General features: G+C 39.9%; 1 protein-coding gene across 1 annotated transcript in view; it reads right to left on the bottom strand.

The window, feature by feature from the left end:
• Positions 1-15,018, bottom strand: part of Cngb3 (cyclic nucleotide gated channel subunit beta 3) — a 248,128-nt gene extending 233,110 nt beyond the window's left edge. The window contains exons 1-2 of the mRNA NM_001271238.1: positions 14,908-15,018; positions 12,269-12,344 (exon numbers count right to left, since the gene is read on the bottom strand). Coding sequence (NP_001258167.1) covers positions 12,269-12,344; positions 14,908-15,018 — 187 coding nt within the window. The remainder of the gene's footprint in view (positions 1-12,268; positions 12,345-14,907) is intronic.
• Positions 15,019-18,339: the final 3,321 nt, after the last annotated feature.

Here is an 18,339-nt window from a genome sequence, read left to right as displayed (position 1 = left end):
ACCTGGATCAAATCATAAGACTGAAAGCAACATGAATAGCCAAGACAGCGTGTTTTCTATCAAATCTACCAGTTTTACAGAGGTGTTCTCTAACAAGAATTACCAAATTAGCTCAAAAGCACAGAATTTAAAAGAGCTCTAATAAATTTTTATCAAGAATCCAGCTCAAGGGGAGGCCGCAAGACCTGACACCATTACTGAAGCTATGGGGTGTTCACAAAACGTGACCTACCATGACTGCTTTCCAAAAGACCCAAGAAGCAGCTGAAAGAGTCAGATGCAGATCTGTGCACCCAACCAATGAATAGAAGCTGCTGAGCCCTCTGGTTGAATTAAGGAAAAGCTGGAGGAAGCTGAGGAGGAGGGCAACCCTGTAAGAGGACTAGCAGTCTCAATTAACCTGGAACCCTGAGATCTCTTAGACACTGGATCACCTACTAGGCAGCATACACCAGCTGAGATGAGACCTCCAACATATATACAGGAGAGACTACCTGGCTCTGAGTTCAGTTAGGGAAGATGTACCTAATCCTCAAGAGACTGGAGGCCCCAGGAAGTTTAGAGGTCTGGTAGGTGGGGACATCCTCGTGAAGACAGGGGAGATGGAGTACGGGGTGGAGTGGGGTGTTGGGAGAGAAGGTATGGGATGTGGAACCCTCGGGGAGTGGACCGGGAGGCAAATAAAATCTGGTGTAAAAATTAATTAGTCAATTAATTAATTGATTAATATTTTGATCCAAAAATAATTCAAGGAATTTAAAGGACACATGAACAAATACTTCATTGAACTCCAAGAGGCTAACAATGAAAGCCTTAGTCATATCCAAGAAAGTAGAACTATGGGGTTGAATGAAATGACAGAGCTAATTTACAATTTGAAGACTAAAATCAATAATAAGGTAGAAATGTTGAGATGGGTGGCCCCAATCCTCAACTGGGGGCCGTGCTTATCTACTGGAGATGGTCTCTACAGGTTCTATCTCCCTTTTATTGGGTATTTGGGCTAAAGTCACCCCTGTTGGGTCCTGGGAACCTCGTACTTCCGTGGTACTGGGACTTTCTAGTGGCTACCCCCAGTTCCCCATCTCCCATTGCTACATATTTCGGTTCAATTTCTTGACCCTCTGTACTTCTCTTCTGTTTCTTCCATACCGGATCCAACCGTCCTCTTTTCCCTCCCCTTCCTCTCTCCCAGGTTTCTTTTTTCCTCTGTCTCAAGTGATTATTTTGTTCCTCCTTCTAAGTGTTGAAGCATCCGTACTTTGGTCTTCCTTCTTAAGCTTCATATGATCTGTGAGTTGTATCATGGGTATTATGAGCTTTTGGGCTAATATCTACTTATCAGTGAAAGGAAATGCAAAGACAAAAAAAATGAAGCAGAGATTGAAGGAAAGGCCATCCAGAGACCACCCCACCTAAGGATCCAATCCACTTGCAGACACCAAACCTAGACACTATTGCTGATACCAAGAAGTGTTTGCTGACAGGAGCCTAGTATAGCTGTCTCCTGAGAGGTTCCTCAAGCACCTGACCAATACAAATGCAAATACAGACAACCATTGGACTGAGCCTGGGGACCCCAATGGAAGAGTTAGGAGAAGGACTAAAGGAGCTGAAAGGGATTGCAACCCCATAGGAAGAACAACAACCCAGAGCTCCCAGGGACTAAATCACTAACCAAAGAGTACACATAAAGGGACCCATGGCTCCAGCTACATGTATAGCAGAGGATAGCTTTATATGGCATCCATGGGAGTGGAGGTCCTTGGTCCTATGGAGGCTTGATATCCCAGTGTAAGGGAATGCTAGAGTGGTGAGGCAGGAACGGTGTGTGTGTGTGTGTGTGTGTGTGTGTGTGTGTGTGTGTGTGTGTGTAGGAACACCCTCCTAGAGGCAAAGTGAGGAGAATGGAATGGGAGTTTTATGGGAGGGAAACCAGGAAGGAGGACAATATTTAAATATAAATAAATAAAATAACCAATGAAAAAGAAAAAAACCCTAAAAGATATTAACATTGAACTAAACGCAAGTGTAAATGAAGATAGAAGTAAAAACAACAACGACAACGACAAACCTTTCTGTTTCTATTAGAAAACTCAGATTCCAAGTAGGATGAACCAAGCACAAGGCAGAATATCGGATACCAAAGATAAAAGGGACCAAAGAAGCAAAGTCTATGAAAAAATACATACGAAAAATACAAGAAAGTAAGATGCAGGAAAAGGGGATACCATCAAAGTCACAAATCTTCAAATTACATGTAGAGATGAGGGAGAAGAATTCAGGACAATTGAAGAAAAAACAATCTCCTAATTAAAGATATAACTGTACACATACAGAATCTTAAGTAGACAGACCAGAAAAGCATCTCCTGAAGTCTTAAAACAGTTAAAACCCTAAATATTCAGAACAAAGAAAAGTATTAAAAGTTGCAAGAGAAAAAACCCAAATCACAATAACTAAGTCACAATAGAAACACACAAGCACCTGAATACAGATGCAAATACAGCCAAACATTGGACTGAGCCTTGGGGACCCCAATGGAAGAGTTAGGAGAAGGACTAAAGGAGCTGAAAGGGAAACCCATCAGAGTAACACTTGATTTGTCAATGGAAACTTTAGAAGCCAAAAGGGCCCAGAATACTGCACTCCCAGTTGTAAAACCATAACTGCCAACATAGATCACTCTTCCCAGCTTCTCTATCTGCCGTCTTTGAAAGGAAAAGAAAAACTTCATGATTCAATTAGCCTAAAAAGTTCAGGGCAAAACAAAACAAAACAACAAAACAAAACAAAACAAACAAACAATCAAAAATACAGCTCTAAACCCAAAGTTATTTGTTAGTAATGACAAAGCAGTAAACAGAATACTGTAAGCAGTGCTTAGAACTTAAGAGAGGAATAAGCATAGTTATGAGACTCTGGAAAGAAAATGACAAAACTATAATTAATGAAATTTGACCCATATCTATTTCCCTGAACAAAAGTTTTAACTCTAAGTGGATCAGAGACCTCAACTCGAACCTGGAATACTAAAGCTGCTACAGGATAAACAGGCTATTCTCTACAGAGTATAGGCTTAGAAAAGGAACTTCTGAATAGGACTCTCTTTGCTCAGGAACAAAGGCCAACAACCTTCTGTATAGCTAAGGAAACAACAATTCAGTAGAGACCCAGAATATAGGAGAAAATCATGGCTACATATACATCTGATGATGTTAATAACCAGAATATACAGATAAATTATAAAAATGTAAAACAAACAGATGAACCACTTAAAAATGGGCTATAGTTCTAAAGAGAGAGTTCTCAACAGAAGAAATAAGAATGGCTAAGAAATACATCAAGAAGTGTTTATCATCCTCAGTGATTAAGGAAATTCAAAATAAAACAACTGAGATTTTATCTCACCAGCCAGTATGTCTAACTATCCACAAAAACCACAGACAACAAACTGGTTGTTGTACAGAGGGCAACCCAAATTTACTCTTGGTAGTAATGCAAAATGCTGCCACCGCTCTGGAAATTGGTGTGGAGAGTTCTCAAAAGGCTGAAAGTAAATCTACCATATGACCCAGTTATCCCTCCCCTGGGTATATCCCCAAAGGATTCATCACCCCACAGATTCCGGTTCAGTTGTGTTAATTGCTGTTAGGAATGCAAACAACCTAAGTGTCCTCACGATGTGAGTATACAACATGGAGTAACCACAGAAACAAGGAAAACATAAAAAGGCTACGGAGCAGGGGTTAGAAGGATACAGGTGATGCGAAGGGCGTAAACAGAAAAAACAGGGAGGAGGGTTCTAACTGGGAAAGGCAAAGAAAGCAAATACAGAAGGAGAGAGAAGTAGGGGTAAAAAACCCCAGCAAGGTTGTTTGTTTAAAGCCTCAAGGAGTCATAGTATATTTTGCAGACATGGTGAAACTATGACATTTGAGATAAGAATGCCCCACTACAGACAATAAAACACCTAGTACCAGGTATAAGGAACCTTCTTTTGTGTGGATGCTCAGGGAAATCCAAAGGACTCCCAAAACAATATAGACTATACTTCTCATCCTTGTTTGCCTTTTAAAAGTCGAAGTTTAGCTTGTATTGCTGAAGACACCACACATAAGACTTGGGTGATTTGAGCTAGACACAATCGGAAAGTCTCTTTCCTGCATCTAGCTTCCATAGTTCCTCCAGAGAAAGTATTATGCAATCAGCCAAGGGAGCAAAGCAATGAATAGTTCTACCCAACTGTGACACCCGTGAATCACCACAATGACAAGTGTGGTAGGATATACAAGAAAGTTCAGTAGTGATACTTATGTTTTGGTGATAACAAACAGCTTTCTAATAGGACTTGAGGTCCACTCAACAGGAATGAAATCACTACTAGTTTTAGGAACCTAACAGTTTCTAGGGATAGTGAAGTCATAGAGTGAAGACAATAATGTACTACTACTATTACTACATTGTTAAGTCAGCGTAGTTCCTTGCTACATTTAAAATCTTATATTTACAGATAAGTGCTGCTATTGCCTCTCATCAAAGAAGCGTCCATCTCTCCAGCAAATGTCTCCACTTTTCTTGCTACAGAAAACCACAAAGATCACTGCATTTTGGAGAGTCTAGTACTTGTAGATACTCTGCAACACAGCTCTCACATCTATGGCTCAAGAGAATGTCACAGAAGGACAGAAAGATGCTAAGATCTGTAATACCAAGAAGTCTGCTGTGAGACTGTGACTCTTAGAAATGGCCACGTAAAGAAGAACTGAACAATAACAAAGTCAACAGACAGGCTAACACAGAAAGGTGAAAAATCTCACAGGGTCCAACCAATAGCCAAAAACTAGAGGAAACAATGAATGCTGAAAGAGAGTTAGACTCTTCCAGGACTAAGCCTCCTCTAATTGGTTATCTAATATGAAGTCATCATTCTTGAAACCATATACACACAAACAAGAAAAATTAATTCAGCAGGTTGTATTTATATATTTGTGCATGTATTTGCACATAGACATAACAAGAATCAAAGAGGCTACCAATTTGTGAGTAGAGGTTATTGGAATTTGAAGGGAGAAAAGGGAAGGGTAGACGTGGTGATTTTAATTAAATGTGTAAAATAATAATAAATTGTCATTGAAAAATTAAGAAATTTTATTTTAAAAACTGTCTCTATAGTCTCCATCTCCCACAATGCCTATCAATTGGCAAGAGTAGTGGAGTTGCCACTGTATACAGGACGTCTATGACCTCGCTAGTCTTTTTCATCTGCTTTCTATCAATATAAAAATTTATCAACCACAGTGCAAAATGATGAAGGTATAGTACCTCATATAATTCTCATTCATGGCCAGCTGATGTTAATATTCTCCTTTTATTTTGCACACAAGCAAACAGAACTCAAATATCTTAAATATCTGCACTTGGGATTTAGAAAGCAGCAGAGAGTCAGACCCTGAACTGCTCTTTGTCACATGCTTTCCTTACTTTTCATGATTGGTCGTAACACAATTTAATTTTGCTTTTGAATTCTTATTTTTTTCTATACAAGATTTCTACGGATCTAGGAGCATCTACCACAAATTCAATGGCTTGGAAAACAAGTTTATTTTCTTTTAGTTCTAGAGGTCAGAAGTCTAAAGCATGTGTGAAAGGATGAGTTGTTTGGCGCTGAGGCTTCCAGGAAAGAGTCCTACTCATTTTTAGCCTGGAGCTCTCCCCAGTCCTCTGTAGTCCTTCACTCCACTTCCAGGATATATCCATTCAATCTGAGTTTTTCACTGTATCATCTCTTTCTTCTATCTCTATTTATCCTTCTCACTGTCTACTCACAATTACCCCTTACTTATATTGAGGATATCAGATTAGCAATGATTTTCCCATCTCAAAAATTTTAACAGCCTAAGAAACAAAATTCAATGCATAAAACCAGATTGATAGGTTTAGAGTATGATAATGTAATGATCTTTGAATAGCCATTATCCAACCTACCACACTACCTATTATAAGCACCAGATTTTGATCTATTACTACACAAAAAGGTTCCATTAAAGCATATATGTAATATATAAACAATAATAATGATAAATCACTATTAGGTAAGTCATATACATATTTTATGGGTGAAAATACATATATTTTAAAGAAGCAATTAATATAAATAAATATAAGAAGCCTTAAAACAGATGTTTGTACTCAAGGGAGGACATTAGCAAGCTATGTTTATTTGATTCCAAAATATATTGCATTCTTCATTTCCCTGGTAGATATTAACTGAATCATGTTCTGCAGAAGATAAGAATTCTAAAATCAGAAACCAACACCTGCAGATTTTGCACCTGTGTTTTTTGAGTGAAGAAAATAAAAAGACCAACAAGATATCATATGTTACCTTTAAATACTAATAAACTTGCTTCTTAATGATAAAAATATCTTTAAAAAAAGAAAATTTGAAGTTCTACTAAGTTTGCCTGTTTAACTGAAACAGTTAAATAGCTTCTCTGTTGAATAAAACTCCATCAAAGAGTTTTCAGTACCAGCCGTGAAAGGTTTCTTCCTATAAATACACACATAACAAGGACAAGAATGGATTTGTTATCCTAAAGCTTCAATTCTTGTCTTTATGTTACTAAATTTTATACATTTTTTGTGTGTGAAGTTTTAGTTTAAAACAATCTACACCTTCTAACTACTTCTTGTAAAACAAGTGTCCTTTGAATTACCTTGATAATTCTACAGTGTTGGTCTGTATTTTCTTGTCTTCCCTTGTTCGTGAAGGCTTTGCCATATTCCTACTTTCGTCTGTATACTTGCTATCATGTTTTGCTTTGTATTATTATCTGTAGAGGACTCTCTCTCTCTCTCTCTCTCTCTCTCTCTCTCTCTCTCTCTCTCTCTCTCCCTCCCTCCCTCCCTCCCTTCTGTTTTGAGGTAAACATTATTGAAAGCTTTATAGCTGACCAAGCACATAAGACCATGTACATGTCTTTCTCTGATGTTTTGTAATTTTGTTAAAGAAAGGATAGTTGTAGGCTTTGGAGTGACTTGTTCTCCTATGAAGTCCTATGCTGCTTATTGCTCTTGATACTTTCTTTATTCCAGATAGGCAGTAGAATATTTTTCCCTCTTTGGAGGCCTCACAATAGACTACAATGTATAACTATCATGGCAAATCTTTTCATTCTGACAAATAAAGCCTACATATTTTTAAAAGTTTGAGAATTGAAGGGGTTGGTGAAAGGACTTGTGGTTAAAGTGGTTGTTAGACAAGCGTAGGACCTAAGTTTGTATCCTCAGCATCCAATACAAAATTGGTCTGTCTGCATCTGTAACCCCAACACTGTCAGGGAGGAGGGTTAGCAGAGACAAGCAGAATCCAGGAGGTCACTGACCAGCTAACCTAGAAAAATCCATGAGCTTCATGTTCAGTGAGAAACCTCATCACAATGTATAGGGTGGAAGACAATTGAAGAAGAGGCCTCTAACCTCTAGGTGTGTGTACACACACACACACACACACTGACATCGCTCATATGCATGCATGAACACCCACATATACACATACAACCATACAAACACATATGTCACGCATGAATTTTGATCATTGAATAATGACATTAAATTGATTAAAGAAAAAGCAAGTGGCCCATAAGGGCAGGACTATTGGGACTTAGTGGGTTTATAAAACATTGTGAGGAGGAGGAATTCTTGGGGGGATGTGGGGTGTGAGAAGTGGGAAATGAGGTTGATATGATCATATTTCATTGCATGCACATAAAAATTTAAAAGTGAGAGTGGGTTTGTGAAACGGAGCAGCATGGATAGCTTCTCCACAAGCAGATCTTGAGTTTGATTCCAGAATGAAAGGCGGAAGAAGAGAACAAACACATAATTAAAATTTTGCCTACTGCTCTTCACATAGAATATATATACATATATATACATATATACATATATATAAAATCACAGTACAAACAATGCATACACATGCATGAACACATACACATGCAGACACACGCACACAGACAAGCACATGCATACACATACACACCACACCTCCCAAACCTCCCCCACCACCATATCACACCAGACACAATTTTAGAACAGTGAGATCATGTCTTCTCCATTTTAACTGTATCTTCTAGAATATAACTCTCACTTTTGACAGTTTTTATGTGAATTTTTATCCATAATGAAGCCTTCTCCTTTTGTCAATACATCATCTAAGCATTCGAGGCAGATAGGCTACAGGAACTGAGTGTGTATCACATCCAAGAGGGATAACTTCCTGTGGAATGCTTCTTGGCTTGCCTTCAGGTAAGGAATGCAGACTATTATTCCTGTTTACTTGACTGGGATGAAAACCCAGAAGGAAGTCAGTGATGGAAACACCTCATTTGCTTAAAACCACAAACATCCTCTATAGTCTGAGTTGAGCAATAAAAAAACAAGAAAAATAAGTAAATAAGCATGCTCAGAGATCTGGAGAGACTTTCTCCTTATTTTTGAAAAATATATGATGAAAGTAAATGGAGAGAAGAGTGTAAAAATGTAACAGTGTAACACTGACCCAGCAGAAAAGATCCAGTATCTTTATAACGTTATTCTTCTGGATGGAACATCTTATTTCATTTCAATTATTGTTGCATATTTATCTGCTAAATTAGTTTTTTCTACTTAGCTTCTTTCAGATTCTCTTAAAGAAGAACATCTGCATATATAAGAATAGGGCCATGTTTTCAAAGAGATGCTTCTGACAGCAGCAGCATTCATTGCTAGGAATTTATTTACTTATGACTCTTTTTGTGATTTCTTTCTTTCTTTAGATTATCTTTTCTCCTTTACTGCTAAGGATTGAACCTAGGACATTGTACATGTTAGGCAAGTCCTGTGACGCTCTACTGTGCCCTTAGCCTGCAAATCCTTTATTTGCAGCCCTGTCTGTGATTTGCATGTATCTATTTTCTTCACAGAGACAGAAAGTCTAAGGAAATAGAAACTGAATAAACTTCTCTTCAAATATTTGGTTTGATTCAAATCACTATAAAGATTGTCTGATAGATGTAAAATAAACCTTTTTTCTTCATTTATGTCACAACTTTTGTGCTGTTCTATTAAACAATACTGTATTCCACTCTAATGATCCCCTTGCCACTGCTGCTTTTTTTTTCATTAGAATGTGGGTTTCATACAGGGAAAGCTGTGTTGGCAAGAGGAGCTGAGGACAGAATGCTCTGGGTGCTATTAAGCCAAGTGAAAGTATTTATGTTTGTCCTGCAGGCAGTACTGAGGCATTCACAACTCTTGAGCTGAGGTGTGCGGTCAAAGTGGTAGTTACAGGTAAGCAATATGCCCATAGTATTTGTGCTTGAGGGAAAAGGAGAGAAATTGAATGAAACAGACTCCTAAAGAGAAGAGGCCACTTGTGCCTGAGTGCAGTGTAGGTATGACTTAACTAGTAAAGGCCTGGCTCTGGACGCTGTTGGAGAGGGTGCAAGGAAGTCAGCAAGGTTCTATGGTATTACTCAGGCAGATAAGGTTCAGCCCTTAGAGGACTCATGGTAGAGAACTAAAACGAGTGAGGTTGCAAGCTTGAGGAATTTACCAAAATGATGATAGTAGTAGCAAGACAATGAAGAAAGATAGTTTATTTGAATAAGAATATGATTAATTCAGCTATAATTTTAAATATTTTTTTCAAAACACGCAGGTATATATGTGCAGTGCCAATGGAAAAATACTGGGTTGTGTTTCACAAAAGAAATCGTCCTGATATGGATTCAGAGTTATCCATGTAGAACCGAGTGTGCAGCCTTAGGCGGATGAGCTTTCCAGTTGACAGGGTGCAGAAGACAGGGGCGATGAAGCTTCAAACACGTGCTGCCGCACCTGCCTTATTGTCTTAATAACTCCTCAGTGCCTGAAGGGCTCATCATGAGCTTCTTCACTACCTGCTTAAGTTTTCTCTAACAGAACTTCACCATGAACAAAGATTAGGATTCTATCGTATACCTCTATACCTCAAGGCCCAGGAATGGTACCTGATGCATGGTAGGGAGTCAAGAACTGTCTAGTGAGAGGCCTGAAATAAGACTGGGTGGTAAGCCAGCAGCAAACCACTGAATTGAGAATAGGACCCCTGTTGAAGGAATCAGAGAAAGAACTGGAAGAGCTTGAAGGGGCTCGAGACCCCATATGTACAACAATGCCAAGCAACCAGAGCTTCCAGGGACTAAGCCACTACCTAAAGACTATACATGGACTGACCCTGGACTCTGACCTCATAGGTAGCAATGAATATCCTAGTAAGAGCACCAGTGGAAGGGGAAGCCCTTGGTCCTGCTAAGACTGAACCCCCAGTGAACTAGATTGTTGGGGGGAGGGCGGCAATGGGGGGGAGGATGGGGAGGGGAGCACCCATAAGGAAGGGAAGGGGGGAGGGGGATGTTTGCCTGGAAACTGGGAAAGGGAATAACACTCAAAATGTATATAAAAAATACTCAAGTTAATAAAAAAAAAAGACTGGGTGGTAAAGGACTGGTTATGAAAGCACGAGGCTTTCCTCAGAAAATTGGACATTGAACTGCCTGAGGATCCAGCTATACCTCTCTTGGGCATATACCCAAAAGACGCCCCAACATATAAAAAGGACACGTACTCCACTATGTTCATAGCAGCCTTATTTATAATAGCCAGAAGCTGGAAAGAACCCAGATGCCCTTCAACAGAGGAATCGATACAGAAAATGTGGTACATCCACACAATGAAATATTACTCAGCTGCCAAAAACAATGCCTTTATGAAATTCATAGGCAAATGGTTGGAACTGGAAAATATCATCTTGAGTGAGGTAACCCAATCACAGAAAAACACACATGGTATGCACTCATTGATAAGTGGCTATTAGCCCAAATGCTTGAATTACCCTAGATGTACAGAACACATGAAACTCAAGACAGATGATCAAAATGTGAATGCTTCACTCCTTCTTTAAAAGGGGGAAGAAGAATACCCTTGGCAGGGAATAGAGAGGCAAAGATTAAACAGACACAGAAGGAACTCCCATTCAGAGCCTGCCCCACATGTGGCCCATACATATACAGCCATCCAATTAGACAAGAAGGATGAAGCAAAGAAGTGCAGGCCGACAGGAGCAGGATGTAGATCGCTCCCGAGAGACCCAGCCAGAATACAGCAAACACAGAGGCGTATGCCAGCAGCAAACCACTGAATTGAGAATAGGACCCCCGTTGAAGGAATCAGAGAAAGAACTGGAAGAGCTTGAAGGGTCTCGAGACCCCATATGACCAACAATGCCAAGGAACCAGAGCTTCCAGGGACTAAGCCACTACCTAAAGACTATACATGGACTGACCCTGGACTCTGACCTCATAGGTAGCAATGAATATCCTAGTAAGATCACCAGTGTAAGGGGAAGCCTGGGTCCTGCTAAGATTGAACCCCCAGTGAACGTGATTGTTGGGGGGAGGGTGGCAATGGGCGGAGGATAGGGAGGGGAACACCCATAAAGAAGGGGAGGGGTTAGGGGGATGTTGTTCCGGAAACCGGGAAAGGGAATAACACTCGAAATGTAAATAAGAAATACTCAAGTTAATAGAACAAAACAAACCAAAACAAAACAAAAACAAACAAACAAACAAAAAAAAAAAGAAAGCAAGAGGTTCTGAGTTGTGATCCCCAGCGCCTATATAAAAGCTGTGGGCGTGGTGGTGTCAGGCTGGAATCCCAGAACTGGGGGTCAGAGGTGTGTTCCTATGGCTGCTCTCCAGCCAGTGTAGCTGTAAGTGGTGAGTTACAGGTTCAGTGAGGGACCCAGTCTCACAAAATAAGATGGAGAACAATTGAGGAAGACACCTGATGGTCACCACTGGTGACCATCTATACAGTCAAGTGCACTTGAACAAATACATGCAACACACACACACACATACCACATAAGTGCGCATGTGCACACACACACACACACACACACACGTACAAATGCATTCACATATCTCATAAAAGATACAGTGTCTAGTGTACTGAAAGCATGAATGAGAGATTGAATGAAGAAACATTATTTTCACAAATAATTCAGTTCTTCAAACTGCCTATAGTTTAGACAATCTGCTGGGCCAAGGACACATATTTTATCAAATACTATAGTTTAGACAAAGACATATTTGATTCCCATCAGTCATAGATATTCTTTCCTTTGTCTTGGTATTTTACCCCACCCTCCAATTACCACCATCATAGGTAACATTCTGACCTTCTTTGCTGTGTGATTTTTCAACTGTGGCTGGTGTCCTGCTCATCAGAGATTCGTTTTCACTTTGGTTTTCTCCCTTTGAGAAACAAAATAGAGATTGTAGCTTTTTCAACATAAAGTTGAATGTGCAATATCACTGTTCTGAGTCAGTAAAGCTGAACATCTATCTACGATTTCCTTAAAATGCTTAACTTGTACCTAAATAGATATTTTCAACCTGACTGTTGAAGAACTGACTATTAAATTAGCTTTGATAACCTTCCTCCCACTATTCACAAAATATTTTTGTCAATGTAACCCTGATCCATGGTCCTCTTACTTTTAGTCTTTCTGATGCCCTAGCATTGGCCTATCAGTATCCTTAGACATGGAATTGAAAACAATAGGAAGAAGATAGCAGTTCCATTCTATCATTACTAACTTTGTTCTCTTCATGAGTTTGTTCTTGTCTGCATATCAACATTTTCCTAACCTTTTCTTTGAGATGGAATTATGTCACACTGGATATGGATCAGTTATGATGGTGTTCCTATAGGGATCCACTGACACAAAACAAAGGTTACACAGCAGGAAGGTCGACTGAAAACTTTAGTAGAGGGAACAAAAAACTGAGTATAAAGAATAGGATGGGGAGATAGTTGGTAAAGCACTTGGTTCCCAAGGATGAGGACCTGGCATAAAAAACCAGGTGTGGTGACAGGCATGGGTAACACTAATGCTGGGATTACATTCCACAGGATTCCTGGAGTTCCAGGACAGCGACCTAGCTGAAGTGGTGGTTCATAAGTCTCAGCATGTGGCGGACAGTTTCTGAAGAATGGCACCTGTGGTTAGCCTCTGACTTTCATGCACACATACATAAGATCGTACACATGCACCTGAATGCTGACCTCTAACCTCCATCCCTCAAAAGGAAGTGTAGGTGATGAGAAAATACCTGTAGGGAATAGAAATGGTGCTTGAAAGTAAATTGCTCTGCAGTAGAAAGGAAGGGGAAGGGACAAAATTAAAAGGTGCAGAACAGAAGCCCAAGGTGGGGTTGGAACGGGGTGGAAGATGAACAAAGGTCCAAGGTGTAGATGTGATGGTAGATGAGAAAGAGGGCAAGGACTCTGAGTACTTGTGTGCTATAACATGGAGTCTTTGGCATTATGTACGAGCACTGAAGACTAACTATCAGATGACTTCATTTAAGATTCACAGTGACCGCATGTATTAGGCAAGTCTGGTGTTAGTTCCTCTAGACTATAAAGTTGCTTGAATGGCTAACTATGTGTACATAGAGGCGGAGTGAATCAAGGCCATCTATAAATAATAATAAAAACAACTCTTTTGCACCATGTTTTGATGTTATTTGTAAAAATTTCCATCCTTGTCTTTATATGTTGTGTGAATATATTTATATATTTATATATTTATATAACATCTAAATATATGTTGTATCTGTTCATATGATTAATGTCATGTTCAGAAGAAAAGGAACATGTTTGTATTGGGGTGGCTTTGTATTTCTTTAGCTATCTGATGTTGATGAACAGAAATTTCACAGGAACTCTTTGAGCCTGGGGAATAAACCACTCCCCAAAGAGTACACATGGAGAAACTCATGGCTCCAGATGCATATGTAGCAGAGGATGGCATTGTCTGGTGTCAGTAGGAGGAGAAGCTCTTGGTCCTGTGAAGGCTCTCTTTTTTCCAGTGTAGGGGAATGCCAGGGTGTTGAAGTGAGAGTGGGTGGGTGGATGGGAGGGGGATCATCCTCATAGAAGCAGGGGGAGGAGTATGGGAGAGGGAAGAACTGAAAAGGTGGATAACATTTGAAATGTAAATAAAAAAACTTAAAAACAACCTGTTTCACCTATTTCCCACATGTACTTAGAAAGGAAAGGTACCAAGCATTCCCAGATAGAACTGCTAAGAGTCTTTGTTGCCAGCCGGTCTTCTCATAATTAACACCCCAGTATCACAGCTGCCACAGGGTACTGGCAGTACCCAAGAGCTGTCCTACCTGGGCATAGTCTAAACTCTCTTCCAGCATGGCTGCTTCAGGGGTAGATGGGTCTTGAAAAGCATCTGTTCTGCTTTGCCTTTAAGTGTCCTGTAGTCTGTGGGCCACTCATCTGGAAGGGGTGACTCATAGTTCCCTCTCCTCTGTCACCATGCAGCCTGGCTGGTGATGAGGTTTCTGCTGTAATGCTTATGAAGTGGGATCTAATACAGCCTCAGTCATGTTCTAGCTATGTGTTAGCAGTGTTAGAGTAGGATTCTGTTTCACAGATGTCAATACTTGCAAAGGACTCAGCACACTTTGACACTTCGTAGTGCACAGTGAGCGCTGAAAAATCTCATGCTCTTCAAGAAAAAGACCTATTAGCAATTTCTGTGTGGCCTGTGAGAAAACAAAATTAGCAACAAAAACTCTTTCAAGTCCAAATATATCTCCTGACATTATTATGCTCCCTTTAAATATGCATATGCAGAATATATAAATTAGTAAGAACATAACTTAGCAGTACCCAATCTAGATGTTGCTGTCTAAAATTAGTGAGCAATCTTCTATACAGCAGCATGAATTAGCATTTATTAGCAGACAAAGGATGAGACTCAAGAGTAACTGACAAGGAACATAAAGAACATACCTGTGCTATGGATGGCTGAGACCCACTGCTCAGGTGGGGGCAGGGTTGCTTCTCGGTCCTCCCTTCCATGGGCTTCACTTTGTTGCATTTTACTGTCAGAGATTTTAACATCTTCTCTGAGGCAGGTCTGAAAGACTTCCGATTCTATGACCCTGTATCTCGGGCAGGAGAGATGTGCTTTGTTTTTCTTTCCATTAGTAGACAAACCAATTAGTTGTTTAATCAGGATTTTGTTCTGGTTAATTCCTACAGCTGACTCCCCAGCTAGACAGGGCTTTGGCTTAAAAGCAGTAAATTACTTCTGCTTGGGTGATTTGCACTCTGTTTATGAACTTTTGAGAATCAAAATGCCCCTGTGAATAATTTAAGATGAGAGGATTAAACAAGTTGAATCGAATTGTTTAAAAAACAATCATGCTGCCCGTTGACTTGTTGACTTGTTTCCTTCCTTTCTAATTGCTCGCCTTCTTATCTGTGCCCAATTTTAAACAAAGGGATATATGTGAATGATTAACTAGTGAAACATGCAGGAAGGTTGTAATTTAAAGCAAGTAGTCTCCTTTGCCAAAGTGCCCATCTCTAGTGATGAAACACGACTTTACCATTACACTTCCGTTATCTGTTCACCCAGAGTTTGATTCCATATCACTGGCTGGAAAATCTGTGCAATCCAGTCTCTGTTTGGATGTAGACTGGGGTCTCCACCCTTTGAGAGTCACAAGTTCATGATCAAGAATTGTTAGAAAAACTTTATCCACCAAGAGCCCAAAGTTCTTTGATGTTTTGTGCCATTGAATGTTACAAACCTGTGTCAGCACTTACTTTTTGAGTAAAAATTGTTCTCTCTCTCTATCTCCCCCTCCCTCTCCCCTACTCCTCTCTCTGTGCCTATGCCTGTGTGTGTGTGCGTGTGTGTGTGTGTGTGTGCGTGTGTGTGTGTGTGTGTGTGTGTGTGCATGCGAGTATGTGTAGCCTGGAGATTTACTTTGGGTATCTTCCACAAATCACTCTTCATCTTTTTTTTTCAGTTATGATTTCTCACTGAACCTGCAGCTCCTTGGTTCACCAAGGCTGGGAGCTATTAAGCAAGCCACAGCAACCATTTTGTCTCTACCTCCCTAGCACTGGGGTTACAGGGCAGATATGTGCTGATGTGCTTGGTTATTTTGTGTGTGACTCTAATCTAGGATCTTTATTCTTGTGCAGTAGGCATTTTGTCTGCTGAAACATTTTTCCTGTTTTTATAGCCCACTGATTATTGATTCCAGTTTTTGCTGGCCATATATTCACAATTGTGAGGCCATCCACTGGAGAGTGGGCAACATAGCACTGAATACATCATTATAGAAAACAGACTTTTCTTTCCAGAAGCTATCAGCTGTTAATAGCCTCTTAGTTAAGGTAAAGGAACTCGTGAGTCCACCCTCTCTCCATGTTGGAACTTTGACTGGCTTGACCTTGTGCAGATCTTGTTCAGGACATGATAACTAGGCCTAGGGAAGAGAGGATTATAGATACCTCATTTGTGACTGAGCACTCCACAGATACTTACTCTTTGGGTCTTGATAAATTGTGAATTTCTATCTGCTACACACACACACACACACACACACACACACACACACAAACAACTTTTCTGAAGAGGTCTGAGATAATGAACATGAATTTTGATTATCGGGACTGTGTATGTGAATCATAGGAGTAACTCTTTTGCCTTAACAAGATGTTTAAATTTTCTTCTAATTTTAAATTCTGTGATTTTTTTCCTCCAAGAATGGGGGGAAGGGCAAGTGCTTTGGGTAGCACTGGCTGACAACTTGTACTAACAGCCAACAGTTGTAACACTCTTTTTTATTTTTGTCCAATTTTTCCCTCAATGACAGAGCAGAAGAAGCCAATGGGAGTAAAAGCAGCTATCCTTCGACATAAATCTGACCATTTGTCTAATTCCATCAGCTCAGCTACTCTCTATCCTAAATTATAATGTCTAAATTTCTGGCCAAGACATTCTGGACCAACTATTATTTACTTCCTGGCTTCATCTGGGGTCTCTGCTTTTTGCTCTGAACACTTTCATCGTAAATTATTTTTAATTACTCTGCCATTTCTTTTTTTTTCTCTGCCATTTCTTATTTCTACTCATGTCTCTTTATTTAAAAGTGAAATGTCCCCCACAGGCACTTGCATTGAGTGTTTGTTTCCCATCTGGTGGCACTGTCTGGAAACACTGAGGTTTTTAGAAGGAGGTACTCAGCTGGTAGAGGTAGGTCCAGAGCTCGGCCTTTGAAGGCTATTAACTCCCTGCACTCTGGGCCTTTGGAATACCCTTTCTTTACCTTTGCTACTACAGGTTAAGGCTGCCTAACCGTGTGATAAACTGAAATCCCCTGGAAACCATGAGCCATGGTAGTTTTTCCTTCTTCAGCTCTGTCAGGTACTTGCCCCATGGTATGATCATAACCAATACAGTGTCTTGCTCAGATATGCTATCTTCTATTTCAAGTGCTGTTTCTCTTCTTGTATCTTTAGGTAGAGCTGGCTATTTTCTTCTTTCAACTCTTTTTCCTCTTCTTTACCACAAACAAATAGATAGTCAATCTCTGCTGTTACTGTTGTACCTTTGTCACACATAGAAATCAATCAATTCTCATTTTAAATCCAGTGCTGGGTCCCCATTTTGCTCTCACCTTGTTCTCTTCTTCAGGCTATGTGTTGGCATCTTTTAGTTCCTGCATTTAGTTCAGTCCTTGGCATAGCGTGAATATGCTGGGAATGCTTCTTGAATGAATGATGAATGGCCAATGATGCAGATCACCTTTCAGTTGTGGACTGGGAATAAAGGAATTCTCTATAGCTGATGTAGAGGAGAGGAAATAGAGCAATGTCTTTGAAGCCGCGTAACTGCCATGCTCCAGTTTCTACTTTCCAAAGCACCAGAGCAAGCTCCCTGTATGACCATCTCTATGTCTCCAAAGTAGTTACCTGAGTGCATGAAACATAATAACTCAAATGCTTATTGCACAATAAGATGTAAATGAAAGCCTTAATGTTTAATGCTTTCAGAAAACATCCTGTTTCTCCAACAGAAAAGCAGAAAGCTTCAACCCATCACTCAGAAGAGACAAAAGCAACTTGAGAACAACAGGAGGTAAAATTTCCCCAACTTAAGTCAGCCCTCATAGGAACATGAAATCTTATCACTGATGCATCTTCAAGGAAAGGTAATATTATCCAAACAGGGCTCCTACTAAGTACAAAATGTGTTGTAGATACTCTAGCGTTGATTCAGATCATTTCACTTTAATGGTGTTTAAGGAGGCTAACACATGAAACAACCATACAAACTCCATTTTGCATTTTGAAGAAGCATGAAACTCCTGCCTATTTTTCATGTCAAGAAAACTGAATGCATTTAAAACAACATGAAGGCCT

This window comes from Rattus norvegicus, chromosome 5, assembly GCF_036323735.1.
Source record: "Rattus norvegicus strain BN/NHsdMcwi chromosome 5, GRCr8, whole genome shotgun sequence".
In the NCBI taxonomy this organism is placed as follows: Eukaryota; Metazoa; Chordata; class Mammalia; order Rodentia; family Muridae; genus Rattus; species Rattus norvegicus.
Note: the sequence above shows the minus strand (reverse complement) of the source record. Positions and strands in the feature narration are given on the sequence as shown.